The 19678-nt window shown below is 40.0% G+C and overlaps 2 protein-coding genes across 3 annotated transcripts; one reads left to right on the top strand and one right to left on the bottom strand.

Annotated features, from left to right (window-relative positions):
* The first annotated feature begins 56 nt into the window (after positions 1-56).
* hacd3 (3-hydroxyacyl-CoA dehydratase 3) lies at positions 57-4975 on the top strand. Its single transcript, XM_079501934.1, has 11 exons — positions 57-432; positions 1514-1556; positions 1646-1719; positions 1839-2009; positions 2172-2214; positions 3141-3251; positions 3347-3474; positions 3647-3759; positions 4000-4106; positions 4198-4329; positions 4415-4975. The coding sequence occupies exons 1-11, from the start codon at positions 355-357 to the stop codon at positions 4489-4491; spliced, it is 1077 nt and encodes a 358-aa protein (XP_079358060.1). The 5' UTR covers positions 57-354; the 3' UTR covers positions 4492-4975.
* A 512-nt stretch (positions 4976-5487) lies between these two features.
* Positions 5488-19408, bottom strand: ints14 (integrator complex subunit 14). 2 transcript variants are annotated; one of them, XM_079501932.1, is made up of 12 exons: positions 19318-19408; positions 17296-17581; positions 14913-15020; positions 14654-14809; positions 10596-10714; positions 9801-9943; positions 9104-9196; positions 8302-8446; positions 7652-7785; positions 7078-7196; positions 6281-6346; positions 5488-6032 (listed from the first exon to the last, which is right to left on the bottom strand). In XM_079501932.1, exons 2-12 carry the CDS (start codon positions 17515-17517, stop codon positions 5799-5801), a joined length of 1539 nt encoding a protein of 512 aa, XP_079358058.1. In that variant the 5' UTR covers positions 17518-17581; positions 19318-19408; the 3' UTR covers positions 5488-5798. The 2 variants fall into 2 exon arrangements, with proteins under 2 accessions (XP_079358058.1, XP_079358059.1); XM_079501933.1 differs by having other exon boundaries at positions 19314-19334.
* Positions 19409-19678: the final 270 nt, after the last annotated feature.

Genomic DNA, 19678 nt, shown 5'->3' with positions numbered 1-19678 from the left:
GTGTGTGTGTGTGTGTCGTCGTGACCGTGAACGAGCACGCTGCTACGCTGACGCTTGTCGAGGACGAGGACGCACGCATTGGGTGTAAGCACACCTAAGCGTCAAGTTGCAGACGCGCGCTAGCGTAATTTCCATCCACCAGCAGTTTAAAACCCGGAAAAGAGGCCTGCAATAGGCGCTTTCTTGCCGCATGTTGACGCGTATATGTGCTCGTGCTCATTGGCAGAGTTAATCCGCTCTAGCCTCTAGCATCCGTGTTGTTACTCCCCGGTCTAGACTGTACTCTATGGTCTGTACGAGTCTGTACTTGAATTTGCCATTATTATAGCCCCGTTTAAGGCCTCCCAAATCCCGATGGCCCTCACGCCTCATGTCTATTGGGCCCAACGGCACGAAGAGTTGTACCTGCGTGTGGAGCTCATAGACGCACAGGTGAGCTGGAGGAGGCGGTTGCTTTGCTGTTCAATTTGCGTGCACATTGCCCTATTTGTCTGAGGCCGGTGTGTAATAATTCAGTAACATATTAATATTAAGACATGAGGCCGATTAAAATAGCAGATTTACAATTATAAAGCTGTACATCTGCTATGTTTTAATAGCCAAAGCACAGATCTAAAATGACTGACTGTCACAGCACTGCAGTGGTCACGAACTGTAGTAAGAGCTACATGTGACGTATAATTTCACGTCACATGCATTGTGTGATATTTGTGTAGTAATAATGTCTATCCCTGGGCTGAATACCAAACTGGCTGACCCTGTACGAATATGGCTTGTTTAGACAGCTGGCTTAGGCTTTGCCATCTTATTTGGAAGTTACTTTGAATACAATATGACCCTGTCACATCAGTGCTGCATGCCGATGAGTATCATGCATTTCATGCAAATGTTTGTGTATATAGTCAACACAGAGACCTATGTCTCTTTGACGTTATTATTTAAATAATACAGTCTGTCGTTATTATTAAAATTGTAGTCTGATATTATATCACGCAGGTGCCAGGGGGGTTTGTCCGCCCTGAAGTTTGTGGAAGTTTTGGTGTGTGGTGCAATAGTAAAAACAAGTAGTGGTAACTAGTAAATTAACTAATGTTGTTTGGAAGATACAATCATTCATTGCTTATTTTAACTCTGCTTAAAGCTGCACTATATAACTTTCCTCTTCTACCTGCAGATTTGAACCCGCCACCCGGTTTCCTAAACAAGTGCTGAAATTATCTTTATACCATTGAGCTAATCTGAGAACCCATCGTCAAAAAATAAAGGAAAAACAGCCCCTTTTTGACATATAAATGTCTCAATAAAGAGCAGGGAGACATACTCTACCATACAGATTGGACAACATTAAAATGTATTAATTAAAAAGGTTACATAGTGCTGCTTTAAGTGATTCATTGCATTAATATATTGCATTCTGGTAGCAAAATATTATGGTCAGTTTGCCTATAGTCAGAGTCTAGACAAATTTTGCTGAAGTAAGATTAACCAACTGCCTATCTCTAATCTCTTATAGAATATCGATGTACAAGTACATGGAAAAGTGCTTAAATTCAGAGGTGAGTTACCTCAACTGTACCTGTTAACTGTTACATTTTAGAAATAATATTAAATTAATTCAAATACAATTTTCATGTTGTGTTTTCAGCCCAAGGACATGGCGCTAAAGGAGAAAATGAGTATGAATTCAGCCTAACATTTTTTATGCCAGTGAAACCAGAGGTGTGTGTCTGCTTTGCAGCAGGTTTATAGATTTTGCAGTCAATTATTCCTGACTCATGCTATTGATGACTGTTTTTTTATTGATAGTGGCTCATGAATGAATTTGTCTGTATGGTCAGGTGGAGACGCATAAATCAACTGAGCGTCAGGTGAACATCACATTGAAGAAGGAGCAGTGCGGGTGGTGGGACAGGCTGACGACCATGCAGGAGCGTAAACCAGTCTTTCTGTCCCCAGACTTTGACCGCTGGCTGGACGAGTCAGACGCTGAGACGGAACTACGTGAGAAGGTGAGAGGTCCATTTCACGTTCAGTATGATGTCAATCATGTCACTGCTCACTGTTGTCATTACCCCCCCCCCCCCCCCCTCAATGTTTGAAACATTTATGTTGGGTTTTAATAAGGTCAAACACAAGAGGTACCAGACATTGTTTTGTTTTTCTTCTGACAGGAGAGGAAAAACAGACTGAAGGCCTCCAAAGCCCCAAAGGAATGTACGTACAAGTGTTTTTTGATCTGTATTATTGACATGAAAGGCCTCTATTTCAATTGAAACAATCCCAATATATTAAATGTATTACAGTAGAAACTTTACACACTTAATTAAAAAAAGGTGACTTTGAAAGGGGACATTTCATAATGTACAACAGCTGAATAAGATCGTTTAAAGAACATCTTGTAAGATGTAGAATCATATTATGTACATAGTGTAATTTTCCGGTGCAGTAAGATAACTGGTCATTTTAACCAATAACATGGGCCAAGGTAAATGAACAGTATGGTGATGTACTAAACTACAATTTCGCCGGGCGGCTCATCCTAGTTACGTTGCAGCGCAATGGGAAGAAGGAAATTGCGGGATTTGACAGACTCCACTTCAGCTGTGTTTTTAAACCCAGTATTGTGCCCTTCACATGTAGTAACGGATGGGTATTATTATTATTTGTTGTTTTTTGGGTCAAACCCCTCAATACCCCTTAAATGCATAGAAAACTGCATTTTGGCACAGTATACCTACAATACAAACACAACAGAACCAGTCTTACAAATCATTAGTCCAAATGTCTCTTGCAATGTGCAATGTCTTCTTCTGAAGATATCTGATAACTATTTTCACATTAAAGCAAATTAAATAAAATTAAAATAAGCACACATTAAACAGCTTTTTACTGTTTTTGTTTACTTACAATAAATGACTGTTAAAATATTGAGCTGGAGCAGAACATACTGTAGTATATTCTTTGGGGGACCTTGACTTATCCGTAGTCTGGTCGCGGGGGCCAAACATATACTGGTGCAATCATTGTCGTTAATGGACATGTCTACACTTTTTAACCTGATCTTTTTTGCTTTGTTTACACTTGACCACACTGCATCTGCTGTTTCAACATTTCCATTGTTTTAATCCATCTCCTTTCAGCATTTAGCAGTGTGAAAACTGGATTTTTGTTCATCTATAACCTTGTGCAGTTCCTTGGCTTCTCCTGGATCTTTGTTAACATGACTGTACGGCTTTTTATTTTTGGTCAAGGTGAGGATTAATTATTTTGTTCTCTCATTGTGTGAGTCGAGTGAAACCTTTGAGATTCTCTTACTAACTTAATGTAATGCTTTTCCCTTTTTTAGACTCTCTCTATGACACATTTCACACCATATCAGGTGTCATGTTCTTCTGCCAGATACTGGCATCAGTCGAGGTACTCAACGCTGCTTTCGGTGTAGTGAAGACTGGAGTTGTACCAGTTTTTATACAGGTACTGTATTTTAATTTTCCACACTTTCAATAATGTCATACCAGTATTGCCCACCTTCTATACTTGTTAGCTATTCAAAACCAATTCCCATTGTCTTTGACCCTATCCTTCCGATGCATTACTGTGTGTGCGTGTGTTATTATTATGACATGTGTTCTACTGTTATCTCCAGGTGGTTGGGAGAAACTTTATCCTCTTCATAATTTTTGGCAGCTTGGATGAAATGCATCACAAGCCAGTTGTATTTTTCGTTTTCTATCTTTGGAGTGCCATCGAGATTGTTCGGTGAGTGGTCTTCTACATGCTGATGCTCATAGTGAATGTCACGCACACTGGATTACCTACTGATATTTCTGATAACAATTTCAGTAGTGATATATTTTCATGTTTGTGTAAATTGTTTCCTGCGTGGAGGCAGGATTTTCAAATAATTGATCATTTAAGTCTTTCTACCACATTTCATATCTAAGGCAACAAATGCTTTGTTGCCTTAGTACTTACTTCTGGACTACTATCCATTTATAGGTATCCATTTTACATGCTGGCCTGTTTTGACACAGAGTGGAAAACTCTCACTTGGCTGAGGTACACCATCTGGATACCACTATACCCACTGGGTGTTTTAGCAGAAGGTTAGATTGCTCTCATTTCTTTCAGTAGAACACAATAAACTGCATGTCAGTGTTAATACAATAAAAACAAAATGCCTCCTATTCCCATCAGCTGTCGCTGTGATCCAGTCCATTCCCATCTTTGATGAGACAAAACTCTTCAGCATTGTTCTGCCCAAAGCCATTGGCAAGTCTATTGGCTTCTCCTATGTCCTGCACGTCTATCTCATTCTCATGTTTCTGGGTGAGTCTCTGTGTATACACTCTCTGGTCAAATTGTTCAGATGGTAAATGCTGTGTTGTTAACACTAATCTTATCTTATGCACAGGACTGTTTACCAACTTCCGGCATCTCTACAAGCAGAGGGAGAAGCGGTACCGCACCAAGAAGATGAAAGCAAACTGACATTCAACACTGACGGAACTACACCTCCAAACCTGCTTTGCTGCCTGCGTACTGCTGGGACCGTGGTTAAAATGAAATGATCCCCATCTGCTCTCCTGTTCATCTCAACTTATTTTCTTTCCTCAGTCTGTCTAACCAAAATTCGGACCACCAGCAAGCATGCCACGGGTGCAAGACTTTACATTTATCACAACGGCGGAAGCCGTCCCCCATCACAGATGTTTGTATTTCAAGTAGAATTACTATTTCTTTATACATCGATATGCTGTAGATCAGAAAACTGAGTGTTCACACTGTATGCCTTTTATGAAAAAAGAGTGCTGCCTAGAGTGTTGTCTACTGAAAAAAAAAGGAGGGATTGGGCGGTGCAGTGTTTCCATAACATTCATCACACAAATTAGAGATCATTGGTTCTACATTTGTCTGTATTTTATCCTTGTATTTTGTCAAATGCCTTTGCCTATAAAAACAAGATCCCCATGAATTCTACGCTTTGAGGTGTGTAAACTACTAGAATTTTACTGTACATTTACTGTTGTACCGTTTTACAAAATTCTGAATGGATTATCCCAGGCACCAGGAATGAATACTGTTGGGTCATTACACAAAGCTTCATCAAGTAAGCAATGACTATAGTCTGAAATTAATTTATTCTATTGCTCCTGCTTTGTGAAATGCCACACAAATCTCAGGGTAAGAACTATACAATAATTGTGGAAATAAAGGCAATACCAAAGGAAGTGTCTTAAAAGTATTCAATATGCTGCCAGAACAGCTTCAGTATGCCCTGTGGTTCGATGCATGGGCATTCCAGTAGCATAATATTGTTTCACTTTTAAATGTATTTGTATTCATCTGCATTTAACAGCTATGGCAAATGATTCATGCCACAAACTTTAGATATTTCTATTCATTAGTTTGGAACTTTGGACATACCGTACATTTATCCTCAGCATTTCTGAAATGTGACAGTGATACAGAATAAAGGCTCGCAAATAAAACTCAAGCAGTCATGAAAGACTATATTTGGAACAGTGTTACAAAATCTATATACACACAGTACACCAACAATTACACCATGGGCCTTCTTTTGCTATCTTGCGTGACATTGGAACTAAATTAGCAGTTTATACAACATTTGTTCTGCTGACCACTTAACAGCCCTTTGTTGTAAATATGAGCTGGTATGGGGAGGGGGAATTTTGGATTGTATCTGTCACATGGATTTCAATATCTGACACTGTAAAAAAAAGAAAAAGCTTAATAAGAAATATGAAAGTGTGCTAATTCAGTCCATTGTTCCCAGCTCAGCTTGAGAAGTCTGTATGCATCGGAGCGATGTTGTGGTCGAAAGCAGCATACTGGGAGTCGCCAGTGCTGGCAAGTTTGAGCTGCTGGGCGGCATGGGACAGCTGGAAGGCTGCATCTGGGTGTGCAGAGTCTGGCAGCAGTGTGCACTCCCGCTCCAGCAGCTCACCCACGCTCTTCAACAGCTCCCAGAAACCAAAGGCCAAGGCAGCCTTCCGCAGACGGTTCAGCTCCTGATGCGTTTGCAGAAAAACAACCACGAGTGAACAAGCTTAAAAGCTTATTTTTTGTGTCCGTTTTGGCAGTTATTCCCATAAATAACAAATAATAATAATAAATGGTATACCTTTCAAATTCAAAATATACAACAATGGCCGGAAATATATTTGAGAGGAATTAGCTCAGAACAGGAACCTACAATGTATTGTTTAATAAAAAATAAATCTAAAGATTTTAGATTTTCCCCCAGCATGGGTTTTACCTTATAGAATGTTTGAGTCTTCTCTGGCAGTTTCCTGGCATTCCTCAGGATCTTCTGCACGTCAGTCTGTGGAGCGATAGTATTCATATCAGTGAATGAAAACATATTAATTACAACATAATACAGTATGCGTCTATATTAATGCAGGGCCCAAATATGGGTGGGTGGGTGGCTTGGTCCTTCTAACACATTGGTGTCAAACAACATCTCAACAACACGTGATTGGTATGACAACTTAAGTGCCACCATTCGAGTGTGTCACTTAGAGCAAGTTATACGGTCTGGATTTCTGTGAGGATGAGGCTGTCAAAATGGATAAACAAAAGCACAAGTTGGTGTGGTGAAGTTATGGGCAAAAAACTGGCTGCAGTTGTAGTATCTTCAACATCTATAGTACGCAAAACAGAACTTTGTCTGTTCATTTATTTGTATCATCACTTCCAATTTCACTTATTTATGCTCTGTATCATCAGTTCTCTCTCCTGATTGGATACAATTGGTATCCTGACCTGAAAATGTATTTTCTGGTTACTAAAGAACTGAAGACAGGGAGAACCCGGGTACGGAACAAACACTAACACTAGCAGTGATTAGTATCTGAATATAGAACTATAACACTTATTTTAACAACAAACATCCTGGCCATTAAAAGTAATCTTTTACCAGTGAAAGAAAAAACAAACAAAATGACATCATCCGGCAATTGGGGTAGTGGAGTAGACTTATGTGATATTATAGACTTATGCATTTGCATATTATCTATCTACTGATTTCCTGAGCTACAGCAGGTAACATACCTGAAGCCCACTGGCCTTAATCCAAACTGTGACATTCTGGGCGTAGCTGCGTTTAATCGACGGCTGTACGGGGAATGGACTTTTACTATCATCTTCTCCATAGGGATTTTCAGCAGCCTCTGAAACAAGAATCATCTCATGTAAAATGGGAATCGAGCCAAACTATGCCAGGCACACAGGAAGCAGATGTGAATATTTAACTCAATGATAACTGATAATGTACACATGAAAGCCTTTGAACTCTCAACTGGACTATACTGGACTAGTGTGTCATCAGTTCAATAAAACTTGGGTAATCCAGCAATAATATGTTTATTTTGTGTAATAATGATAACGCCAGCAAGCAAAACACTTTTGGCAATGTGTTCTTTTAAACAGTGGGGAATAAAACACTGGTGTAGCCAAGCGTCAGCTGTCAAGTCAAATCCACCAATGGCAGGTGGCATTTACTGGTCTGCCCACAAAGGGCTTGCTAAAAGTATGCAGAGAGGTTACTAGCCGCTTTTTCGAAATGTGTGTGTGCTGGTGAGAACCTTGACTTCTATTAACCTTGGAACTGGGAACAGGAGGTTACCTGATATAGGTCCCAGCTGGCAGACTTTGCCTAGCCATGGTAAAGGCTCTGGACCAGGCTCAAACAGAGACATCATCAGGTTAGACTTCTTCTTGCTGTCTGCCTGGGAGTACAGCATACCGTACCAGTCTGGCCTGCAGACAGATTATTATTATTTTACATGAATATTTCAAATTGTGACTGTTGGGCAGAAACTATTTGTATGTTTTATTTTATTTTATTATTATTATTATTATTATTTTATTTCATAAATGAAAGCCCTATTTTATAGTTTACTTCATCGTATGACAGTATCATGCAAAAAATATTGAAAATAGCCAAACTACAAGCTCACAATGCATGACATACGCACAACGCATATGTTCTCTATTTTTGGAAATATTTTAGAAAAATAAAAAATGGCATGCCCAAAATAGGGACACCAAGTTGAAAGACTTGATAAGTCTGTTTGTAGGTTATAATAGCCAATAAAATATATTATCACAAGAGCTAGTGACTAAATAATAACTACATTGGATCCATGTAGATTAGAAGACTCCCCCCCCCCCCCCCCCCCATTTCATGCAAAGCAATGTTTTTGGACATACAAGGTTTCTGCCCAACAGCGATACGATGAAATGTAGTAGATGTGAAGCATCTTTTCTGCTCACCCCAGCTGTACCAGCGCCACCATGCCTTCCACCTTCAGACTGCCATGTAGAAGGACACAGAAATTGGGGCTCTTCCCTGCAATCTGACTGGCTGAGGCCTCCTCCTCTGGCTCGTCTGTGGCTCCTGTGCCAACTTCATCCACCTCTGTAATAAACACATTGAATGCCATCTGGTGGACAAAACTGGAGGTGCTTGGGTGCCATGTGTTTTCAGGCTATTCCACTATGAATCTTGTACGGTTTTGGATTCCATCTTGGATGCTGAAGTCTTAGTGTTAATGCTACCAAGCTAAAATAAGGCAAATCCTTGCTCTAGAAAACGCCAATGTTCCCATCACGCTCACCGGATAATCAGAAAAGACCTCCAAACATCGCCGATCTGGTCAACACCACGGACTTTCAGAGAAAAAAGCGTGTAAAGGCACGGCCTAAAACAGACGCTAACGGCTATTGAGAAACAAAAGCAGTCCGGGCGAGGCCCTGGCAACCGTGCATAGCAACCGGAGTTGTTCCAAAAATGAAACACAGCGAGGCAATGTTATAGCGATATCAAACGCCTTAAGACGAGCCTGCTCGTCATCTGTACCCAGCGTCATTAATTTATAGGACAGGTATACTCGTCATACGGATCCAACGGGTTAACCACATAAATCCCAGCGTCTCTATTCCGGGCATGTGATAATAGGTGAAGATTTGGCATAGCAGATCTACAAGCTCACAATGTGTCACGGTATATTGTGTGTGCATTGAGAGCCCTATTCTAATAAAGGTAACATGACTTTAAAAATGTTGTACCACAAACCTTTGTTTACAGCAATGGGTAGCACTAGATGTCTGGATATGACGGGAGGGCTGGAGATGTCGCCGATCTCAATGAAGCCCACAATCTCCAAATCTGCAACAAATATATCAAATGATATAATAAACACTTGTAATAAAAGGCATGCCTCTATTCAGAATAACCTTTATTTAGTCACATCACAAGTTTACAGGTATAAAACTGTAGGTGAAATTATTGTTTGGTGCAAGCTCCATCGTTTCGATTGTTTCCGGAAAAGAGAAAGAAGATGCAGTGGCGTTTCCAGGAATTATATTTTGGGCAGGCAAGATGTGTTAATCAGTAGCACTAAAGGTTTTCAAAGAGATATACCTGCCAGACAGTAGGATACAAAGGCTGAAAGGCATGCATTTGCATTCGAATGGGTGATTGAGGGTCGCGCTCTATACGCGCAACGGCCAATCCGCTGTCCACTAATAGTTCTCAGGTCTTGTTTTTGTCCTCGGTGTATGGATTTTGGCCAGGCAGAAAATGGATTTGGACAGGTGGACGCCTGTCCTCGCCTTATTGTAGATATGCCTCTGAGAAGATGTTCATAAACCTGGTGGTCTGGCCCTTGATACTGCGGTAGGCCATCTCGCCCGGCCGGCGGCCGCTGTAGGGATTTGAAATTTGTATTGTATTGTATACTATGAACTGCATTGGGAAACAAGATGATTACCTGTATTAACAGTTCTGGGAATAGGGTCCACCTCCTCATCCACCACTACAGGCTCTGGTCGAGGGAAGACCTGTACATCTGAGGACAGGTTGCCACAGTGGAGCACAGCATGGAAGGGTGAGTATGCATAGTCAATCAGTCTCCTGGAGTAAAAGGAGCAGATAAGAGTGGTGTGTTATAAAAAATACATTTCATAATAATACCCACCCAGTCCACCATGCACTGAGTGCATGAGTTCACGGCTGGAAGGCTTGTTTGTTGTGTCGTAGAGGTGTGCTTTCCCAGACATACTCCGAGATAATTTATTGACATTATTGCATGTTCTTTACTGGCCGTTCTAGTCTAAATAACTTTAAGATGTTCAGGAATGTCATAAATTAAACCCAAACAGTGTGGTATGTCCATGACAATGCTTTGCTATTTTTTGTTGCATCAAGGGACTGGAAGTCTCAAGACTCGATAATATGGCTTACTGACTTACTATATAAAGAACAAATACAGGTACATTTATTAATTAATATATTGACATTTAATACACTGACATCAACTATTGACACCAACTATTGCTTGGGGCAAGTAGAAGAAATAAAACTTAAGTCAAAACCTAGTACATTATATAGCTGGACACTAGAGCCCATTGTGTGTAACAGTCATCCTCACCTGTTTTGTTCATGTGATAACACTGATAACCTATGCCTTCCACCATGAGCAGCGCAGAATACACGCTCAGTGTATAGCTCAGGAAGAAAACGCCTTGGACACAACCACAGGTATACATTGTAAACACAGACATACCCAAACATGGCCTGTACACTCTTCAAGCACAGCGGTCCCTCCATGGTGAAGATCTGTCCGTCTCCTCCACTGAGATGAAGTAGTTCCTCCAAGTTGTCCATAGTGTCAGTCATCTGCAGCTGGAGTTACAAAACAGAGTGATTCACTTCATAAGAACCAAGGCACAACAAGTATGTATAAAACCAGATTCAGGCAAACATGAACAAAGATCAATTCAAGATCAAAACATCAAGAGGAGTTAGAGTGCGGGGCACGGTGGCACAGTCGGTAGTGCTGTCGCCTCCCAGCTAGAAGGTCCTGGGTTCGATTCCCACTCGGGATGCTGTGGGCGCTGGCGGCGTGTCCTCTCCTCCGCGTCATCAGTGCCCATACCCGAGGCGGGGTTGGCGAAAGGGCCTTTCTGTGTGGAGTTTGCATGTTCTCCCCATGTCCCCTAGGGTAGGTACCCTCACAAAAAACATGCAGTAATCCTGGTCACTAAACTGCCTCCCCCTGGCCAGCCAGGGCGCCTGATGGAGGGGAAAGTAACTGGTTGGAATAACGTGTTCCTTCCACGCGCTACGTCCAACCAGGGAAACTCCCCCCTGTCAGGTGTAAAGGAGCAACCTGGACACTCACACATGAAGGAAGCATGAGTTCAAGTCCGTTGCTCTCCCCAGGCTAGCGGAGGGTGTGTAAAGCCCAGGATCACAATAGATAATTGACATAATAATTGATGGGTTACAAAAATAAATAAATAAATAAATTCAAATAAAAAAGGAGTTTGAGTGTTACTTCCCACCCACCAAAGACCCACAAAGTGCAAGCTTTGTAAAGAACCAACCAAGTGACATTCATTTCTGTACAAGCACAAGTACAACGATTTGCAGTTACAAAATATAGTCCTAAGAATAGAGAAGAGACAACAATATAAAATAAAAAATAGTATAAAGAGTAAAATACTGTATTTTTTTTACACACACTAAAGGCCCATGGCCAGCTTTTTCCCCACAAAACAATTTTTTGACACATCCTGTTCAAATCTGTCAGCCAAGTACCAAAGGTTTTACTAAACCAAGCCATCTCTGAATTCTTAAGTTTTCACATACTCCTCTAGGTGGCAGCATCACCATTATAAGTGAAAGTGAGCAAACCCATAGTTTGCTTAGACCCATATAATACATACTGCCCAAGGAATACATGTTCTACATATTCTTATGTGAACAACAAATATTGCAAGGAAGGAAAAATGTCTGCATATAGTACACTAGAACAGCCTAAGTTTGTTCGGTTGGCCCAAAACTACATTCAAAGCTTTGGGTGGGCAGTCTCAGAACAGATTTTCTCCACAACTCCGTCATCAATTCCCCACAGAACTTGACTTCACAACATCCAGGTATTATGCTGTACTGTACTGTACTGTACTGTACTGTACTGTACTGTACTGTACTGTACTGTACTGTACTGTACTGTACTGTACTGTACTGTACTGTACTGTACTGTACTGTACTGTACTGTACTGTAATGCTCAAGTGACGGCAAACAGCATGAGTCGTGCTGGGCAGGGTCTGGCTTCCAGATGTGTTCTGTGGCAGAATGAATTGCCATTTGCCTGTCAGACGTTTTTTTGGTGTTCTAGTGGAGAATGCAGCTACCTTTAGCAGTTCTAACATTACACTAAAGGCTAGGGTTGTCCCGATCCGACCACGTGATCGGAAATTGGGGCCGATCACGTCCTTTTCTAATGATCGGAATCGGATCGGGAGCAAAAAAAGGTGATCGACATCCCTAGTATCAACATTATATCCATATCATGATATTAGATAATAAATATTGTCTGTGATTTGAGGTATTGTAGTATTGCAATATGGCATAAGTGTTCTATAAAAATATCGGATCGGGAAAAATCATTAGACAGATACTCAAAATCAAATGATCTGATCGGGATTCGGGAACAAAAAAAACTGATAAGGACATCCCTACTAAAGGCCTAAATGTTTTGACCGAGACTGTCGTAAGAAATGTAGTAAAACGTTGTGAAAGTCGTTAAATCTATTAAAATGAAATTGCTCTATTGCAATTCAAGTATATATATATTTTTTTGAAACTTTGTTTTTATTTTTCGGCAAACAGGTGGGCATCACAGTACATTTCGTAATTGTTACAAGTCATTTGTTACATTTCTATTATTAACTTTCATCGTGTTACGGGTCATACAGTTCCAGGAGAGTAAGGGAACCCTCTTTGAGTAGTTTCAGTTCTTCTTAGTCCGTTCGTTTCCAGTTACAGGGTTGCAATTCAAGTATATTTATCTAATTTAAGACTAATTTAATTTGGATTGATGACCTTAAATATTGCCTTGATGGGGTGGCCACTTAAGTGTGTCAATCATATGTGCTGCATTTCATTCCTTCTCCCCACCTTGATTGAATACGTTATTAGTCAGAAATGTAAGGCATTCTGTCTTTGGTCCTGTGTGAAGCTTCAGAACTATTGGTATGACATTGTATCAGAACTCTCTGTTATTTTTGGTGTCCCAATCGATTTAAACCCGTTGTGTCTTTTACTTGGTCTCCCAGATGATCATGTTATTGATGTCAAACATAAGAGGTTGTTCAACTTATTAACGTTTGCTGCTAGGAAAAATATTCTTTTGTTTTGGATCAAGGATGTTGCTCCATCAAAGAAATCGTGGCATAACATTATAATGGACTGTATTCCTTGTGAATACATTACATGCATGTTGCATTCTAAATTGGACACTTTCTACAAAATTTGGGACCCTTATTTAGATCATATTGGACCAACATTGTCTGCCACAATACTTGGAGGTTTTCCGTGCCAACCTTAGATATCTTATATGCCAGCATTCTTCCCTAGTGGGTGCTCTGCTTTGGGGTGGGGGCTGGTCTGCCCTTTGGGTATGGGGGGTGGTCGCCCGGGCAGGGGTCTCGATGCGTTGCGTCGGGGCCTCTTCTTGGGGCGGTGGCCCTGCCGCCTGGAGGGGGGGGCGGTTGCCGCCTTTGAGTGGAGTATGCATGGGTCTGCTCTTATTGTAATGATTTGGTGCCTATGATAACTGTATTGTCTGCCTTTTTAACATGTATTTATATACTGTATGGATGTATTTCCTGAATGGGAGTCTATCAAAACTCAGCCACTTATTGTCATTATGGTTCATTGTCCTTGCCATGTCTTTGTATATTCAATTTTTTTATTTATAATAGTGTTGTGCCTGAGCTGTTTTTCTTTGCTTTCTTTTCTTTTGTTGTTTGTTATTATGTTCTTGTTGTGTAATGTCTGTTGTCTTTAAATTTGTTAAAACCAATAAATATACTTTATAAAAACAAAATCACACCCGTGTGAGTGGTGCAACTCCCCTCTATTGGTTCTCTGTATCGTTCCAATTTGTATCGTTCCAATTTCTTCTCTGTATCGTTCCAATTTCTTCTCTGTATTGTTCCAATTTCAGTTCCTATTAGTTCTCTGTATCGTTCCAATTTGTATCGTTCCAATTTCTTCTCTGTATCGTTCCAATTTGTATCGTTCCAATTTCTTCTCTGTATCGTTCCAATTTCAGTTCCTATTGGTTCTAACACGATCTCTCTCTCTCTGTTTCTGGCACAACAGCGCCACTTTTGGTGCTCATTGGTACTGGTCACACACACACACACACAAACAAACATAGTTGAACACGGACATTGCTGTTCCTTGGAGTGGTTGCACCACTCAAAAAGAAATTTAAGGCATTTAGGCCAAAAGTATAAGACTTCACTGTCCTGTCTATAAAGAAGCACAAAATGCAACTCTACCCCAGCTCTGGATTCTTTCATAAACACAATTCAGTGCTAGTGTAGCACAGTGTCTCAGAGCTTCTGCCTGATGACCAAAAGCCTAATATCTCCCCCGGCCAAGGTGGAATGTCTCTTTAGCCTAGTGGATATGAGGTTGGCTTTCCACACGGGACACCTGGGTTCAAATACCGGCCGTTACACTTGCAGAATTCATAGGATAAAAACATATATACAGTACATATACAGTATATATACAGTAAAAAATAAAATAAGATGACTCAATACCTCCTCTGCATTGGCAACACACATGATGTACAGCTTGGCAGGAAAAGGGAAAGGGAGAGGGAACTTCTTGTCATCTGCACGTTGCTTCAGTGTCTGCAAGGAATGACGCAAGGAACCCTTTCCAATACCAAGAGACCCATCTGTCACCAGCACCAGCTACCGCAAAAGCAAAGATGAGAAGACAATCGCCTTGTCGTTGCATTACATTATTCTATTACAAATTAACCAGTAATCCAGGTGGAAAAACTTTACAGAATACCTGACAGGGACAGGAACTGCCCCACTCCTGCTGCACTATGTTGCTGACTCCATTGAGAGCTGATTCAAGACAAGTTTTATCATAGTCTTCCAGATTGGTTAGAGCCTCCTGTGCAGGATTGATACAATTGACAGATAATAACTGAGTATGCTAATAACTCTTATGCTTTGCCAACACAGTTACATGCAATGTGATGCTCGACACATAGCATGTCACAACAAAGTGATGACCAATGAAAATACAGCTCCATCTCAACGAATTAGAATATTGTGTAAAAGTTCATTTTCTTCCATAATATAATTCAAAAAGTGAAACTTTCATATTATTCTCAATTCATTGTGCATAAAGTGAAGTATTAAAAACCTTTTTTTGTTTTAATCTTGATGATTATGGCGTACAGCTCATGATAATCTAAAAATCCTATCTCAACAAATTAGAATATTTTACGAGACCACTAAAAAAATGTTTTTTTAAACGAGAAATGTCGACCATCTGAAAAGTATATTAATGTATGCAGTTAATACTTGGTCTGGGCTACTTTTGAACAAATGATTGGGGCGTGGCATAGAAGTGATGAGCCTGTGGCACTGTTAAGGTGTTATGGAAGCACAGGTTTGCTTTGATAACAACTGTAAATTAATTTGTATTGTCTTATGTCTCACACCTTCCTCTTGACAATACAACCTAGATTATCTGTGAGGTTTAGGTCAGGCCAGTTGGCTGGTCAGTTAAGCACAGTAATGCCATGGTCAGTACACCAATTACTAGTAGTTTTGGCTCTGTGGGCAGTGAAAAGAAAGATCAGCATCAACATAAAGCTTGTTAATGTACGGAGGCACACAGTGCTGTAAAATATCATAATAGTTGGTTGTGTTGAGACTATTTTTTTACAGTCTATGGTTGAGACTCTGGACTTGACAAAACAGTGATTATTTTGGCCATGTTATCGGCTGGTATTGATCCACTGACAGTGAAAACAATGGTTTCAACACAGCCAACACATTGTGCTTCAGTTGTATGTTGACAAGCTTCATGGAGATGCTAATTTTCCTTTCCAGCTCGATTTGGCACCTGTCCACAGTGCCAAAACTACTAGTAACTGGTGTACTGACCATGGTATTACTGTGCTTAACTGACCAGCGAACTGGCCTGACCTGAACCCCACAGAGAATCTAGGTTGTATTGTCAAGAGGAAGATGTGAGACATGAGACTCAACAATACAAATGCATTTACGGCTGTTATCAAAGCAAACCTGGGCTTCCATAACACCTCAACAGTGACAAAGGCTGATCACCTCCATGCCACGCCCCATTGATGAAATAATTTGTTCAAAAGTAGCCCAGACCTAAGTATTAACCTAAGTATTAACTGCATACATTAAAGGACAACTTTAGTTTTTTTTTCAACCAAGGTTCATGTTTTAGGTTGTTATTAGAGAAAGTAAAAGATGAGTGTTCATTTATTTTCATTTGCTGCTTTCTTTCTTTTACGCCGCAGACAAAGCCAACTCGAGTCGTGACAAATCATGACAACAAACACATTTTTTTGGGCCGAACAAATAATTAGAAAGAAGAAAAAAAACGGTATGTTACAACACTTTTTTTGTTGTTTTTCTTCTTTGTAATTATTTGTTTGGTCCAAAATATTGTTTGTGTTGTCATGAGTTGTCACGACTCGAGTTGGCTTTGTCCGCGGCGTAACCGTCTTTAAATAAATACTTTTTGAAATGTCTATGGGAAAAATGCATTGGGATTCATTTCCTGGGCCATGGTAGGGGGCGGGACTGCGACGCTCTATAGGCATTAGGCTCAATATGTCAGTTTGACACATTCAGTAGATCCCGTGATCTTTTGTGGCCAGATGTAATTTCTTGGGGTCTAGTAGGACTATAGTAAATAATTAAAAAATAAATTGCTATAAAATTTTGTAAAAAAAATACATATTTAGCCCCATACTCGAATGCCCCCTGCCCCCGTGTCAAAAACAGCTAAAAACCCTAAAACGAAAGCAAGCGGAAAATAACAACCTAAAACATGAACCTTGGTTGAAAAAAACTAAAGTTGTCCTTTAATATACTTTTCAGATGGTCGACATTTCTCATTTAAAAAAAAACATTTTTAGTGGTCTTGTAGAATATTCTAATTTGTTGAGATAGGATTTTTTGATTTTCATGAGCTGTACGCCATAATCATCATAATTAAAACAAAAAAAGTTTTAAATACTTCACTTTATGCACAATGAATTGAGAATATATGAAAGTTTCACTTTTTGAATTATAGGGAAGAAAATTAACTTTTACACAATATTCTAATTAATTGAGATGGAGCTGTACATTGTTATTTCCGTAGAGTAACTAACACTGTAGAACAAATGTGGCTTTACCTGTAATGTGTTGTAATCTCTGGTGAAAGGCACCAACAGCTCATAGAGCGAAGAGAAAGCCACCAGTGATGTGAACTCCAAACGGTAATTTACAGCCATGTGTTCAAACAGCATGGTGAGCCCATGAACAGCCAAGTTCTTCCTCTGAAACTCTTCGTTGCCTTCCAATGACACAGACCGTGTCATGGACAAAGACACATCCATCAGAACCACAGTAGGCATGGCTCCTCCTTGCAATGACTTCTTAAAGCAGACTGGAGTTATGGCAACGTGTAACGTATTCCACCTGTATGGAAAACACAGTGGGTGATTACTGTGACTGTCAGTTGTTCAGTTAAAGACAAGTTAGCTAGCTGCTCAGAAATGACAAAATTACTGAACGTTAATGTTCTGATTAATTGAAAATGACTCCCCATTCATCCAATTTGCTTTTGCGATCTGCTTGTATTGCTTGTACCAACATTGCAGCTCTAGGCCAAGCTTGAATTATCCTCTTTCAATCTGCCAAGCTTTTGTTTCATAAAAATCCACCCTAGACATGTTATGAGCTACTTTCTGTCAATAAATTCTCTGCAGGTGATTCTTTTTCTAAGTGTTGGAGTTTGGAAGCACTCGCGCTGCTGCCTCTGCGAAACAGGTGGTACGCGCGGGGCCGTTCAGTGACAACAACGAGTGCTTCCAAACTAATCACCTGCAGACAATATCTTGACAGAAAGTAGCTCATAACATGTCTACGGTGGATTTTTATGAAACAAACGCTTGGCAGATTGAAAGAGGATAATTCAAGCTTGCCGCGGTGGCAGCGGTGGCCGAACGGATTGCGGAGCGGTCTTGATACCGGAAGATCGCCAGTTCAAATCAGCGGTCCGACACGTTAAAATTACCACCGCTGAAGTGCCCTTGAACAAGGCATTGAACCACTACGATGAAATGTTCTATGAGCAGGGCCTGGCTGGAAACAAGTTCTTGAGCTTAGCCCAGATACCCTGGGTAAATATAGTAATCATTTCATTTCATTTCCCTACAGCTGCAATGTTGGTGAGTTTAACGCCGTTTAATACAAGCAAGTGTAATACACGTGTAATGCTTAATTGGGTCGTCCACTCACAGTTAACAGTCTTTGTATTGAGTTTGTGCTTGAAATGTACTGTAATTCTGCAAACTGTTAATACATATTTCAATCAATCAATCAAAGCAGGTCGCTAAAGCAAATTGGATGAATGGGGACTCAATGGAGGGTATTGCAAATCTAGATTCATCCCATTGATTGATTGATTGATTGAAAAATGTATTAACAGTTTGCAGAATTACAGTACATTTCAAGCACAAACTCAATACAAAGGCTGTATTGAGCATTACACTTGTTTACAACAGGGTCCACCATGTTCAATTCATCAAAACATTAAGAGACGTACAAATAGACACTTCTATATAGACAAAGAACAGTACAGGAATTCATCATAATGGAGGTAAAAAGGGAAAAGAAACATATACAGTGAGGGGAAAAGGGGGGGGCGGTGGGGGGATTCAGATTTTACGGGGGCCAGTTTCGAATTGCAGCCATCCGTAGGTGCCCTTTGAGAGCGGTTTTGAAGGAGTCAAGTGATTTGCATGTCTTAATGACTGTTGGTAGGGCGTTCCACATTTTGGTGGCATAGGAGCGAAAAGAATTCCTCGAACTGTGCTTATTCTACAAACTGTTAATGCAACTTTCAATCAATCCATGTTTTTTTTTAAAAGAACAAAAAAAACTCCACATTCCTCAGAACATAATTAAGTGTAATGTATAACTGTTGTATTTTCATGTAATAATGAATGATATAAGACAGCCTTTGTTTAGCAGCTAACTAACGTTGCAATAGCAAGCCACTACTTAATTTAGCATTTGCTTGTATCAAAGAAAACAAACATATCCCAATACTGAAACTGGTGTTGTTTCGTTAAAATGAATGAAAGTGTAAAAAGGCACATGAATGTACATGTAATGTAAACAAAAAAAGTAAGCAAAATAATCATACGTGCCTGCTGTCAAGTTTCAATCGCCATGAAAAGGTTTGTGTTGTGTACGACGACTACTTCTGTCCGGGCTGAAGCTGCGACCAATGCATTAATAGTTCCTACCTAGTTACGGATGAACGTGAAAAAAAAGTGCGTTGTCGAATGTCGATATATATCTGATATGATCGCTTTTAAGTTAATATGTTATGTTAATATAATAATATGCCACAGATTCGCTATAGATGACATATGCACGACATTTAAATATATTCTACTGACACTGTAGTTTTTAAATGAGAAAGTTTCATGTCAACCATTTTTTATAATTGTCACCTTTATATTTCCATTAAATTATTTTCGAACTAGTTGGCTTCATAAAACTTTA

This window comes from Electrona antarctica, assembly GCF_951216825.1.
Source record: "Electrona antarctica genome assembly, chromosome: 5".
NCBI classification, from domain to species: Eukaryota; Metazoa; Chordata; class Actinopteri; order Myctophiformes; family Myctophidae; genus Electrona; species Electrona antarctica.
Note: the sequence above shows the minus strand (reverse complement) of the source record. Positions and strands in the feature narration are given on the sequence as shown.

Coding starts and splice junctions, on each gene's coding strand:
- hacd3 (XM_079501934.1), top strand. CDS start 355: ATGGCCCTCACGCCTCATGTCTATTGGGCCCAACGGCACGAAGAGTTG. Junction 1,720..1,838: donor TTATGCCAGTGAAACCAGAG/GTGTGTGTCTGC, acceptor CTGTATGGTCAG/GTGGAGACGCATAAATCAAC. Junction 2,215..3,140: donor CTCCAAAGCCCCAAAGGAAT/GTACGTACAAGT, acceptor ATCTCCTTTCAG/CATTTAGCAGTGTGAAAACT.
- ints14 (XM_079501932.1), bottom strand. CDS start 17,517: ATGCCTACTGTGGTTCTGATGGATGTGTCTTTGTCCATGACACGGTCT. Junction 9,944..10,595: donor AGTGTACAGGCCATGTTTGG/GTATGTCTGTGT, acceptor CTTTTACTCCAG/GAGACTGATTGACTATGCAT. Junction 6,347..7,077: donor TTAAGGCCAGTGGGCTTCAG/GTATGTTACCTG, acceptor ATCGCTCCACAG/ACTGACGTGCAGAAGATCCT.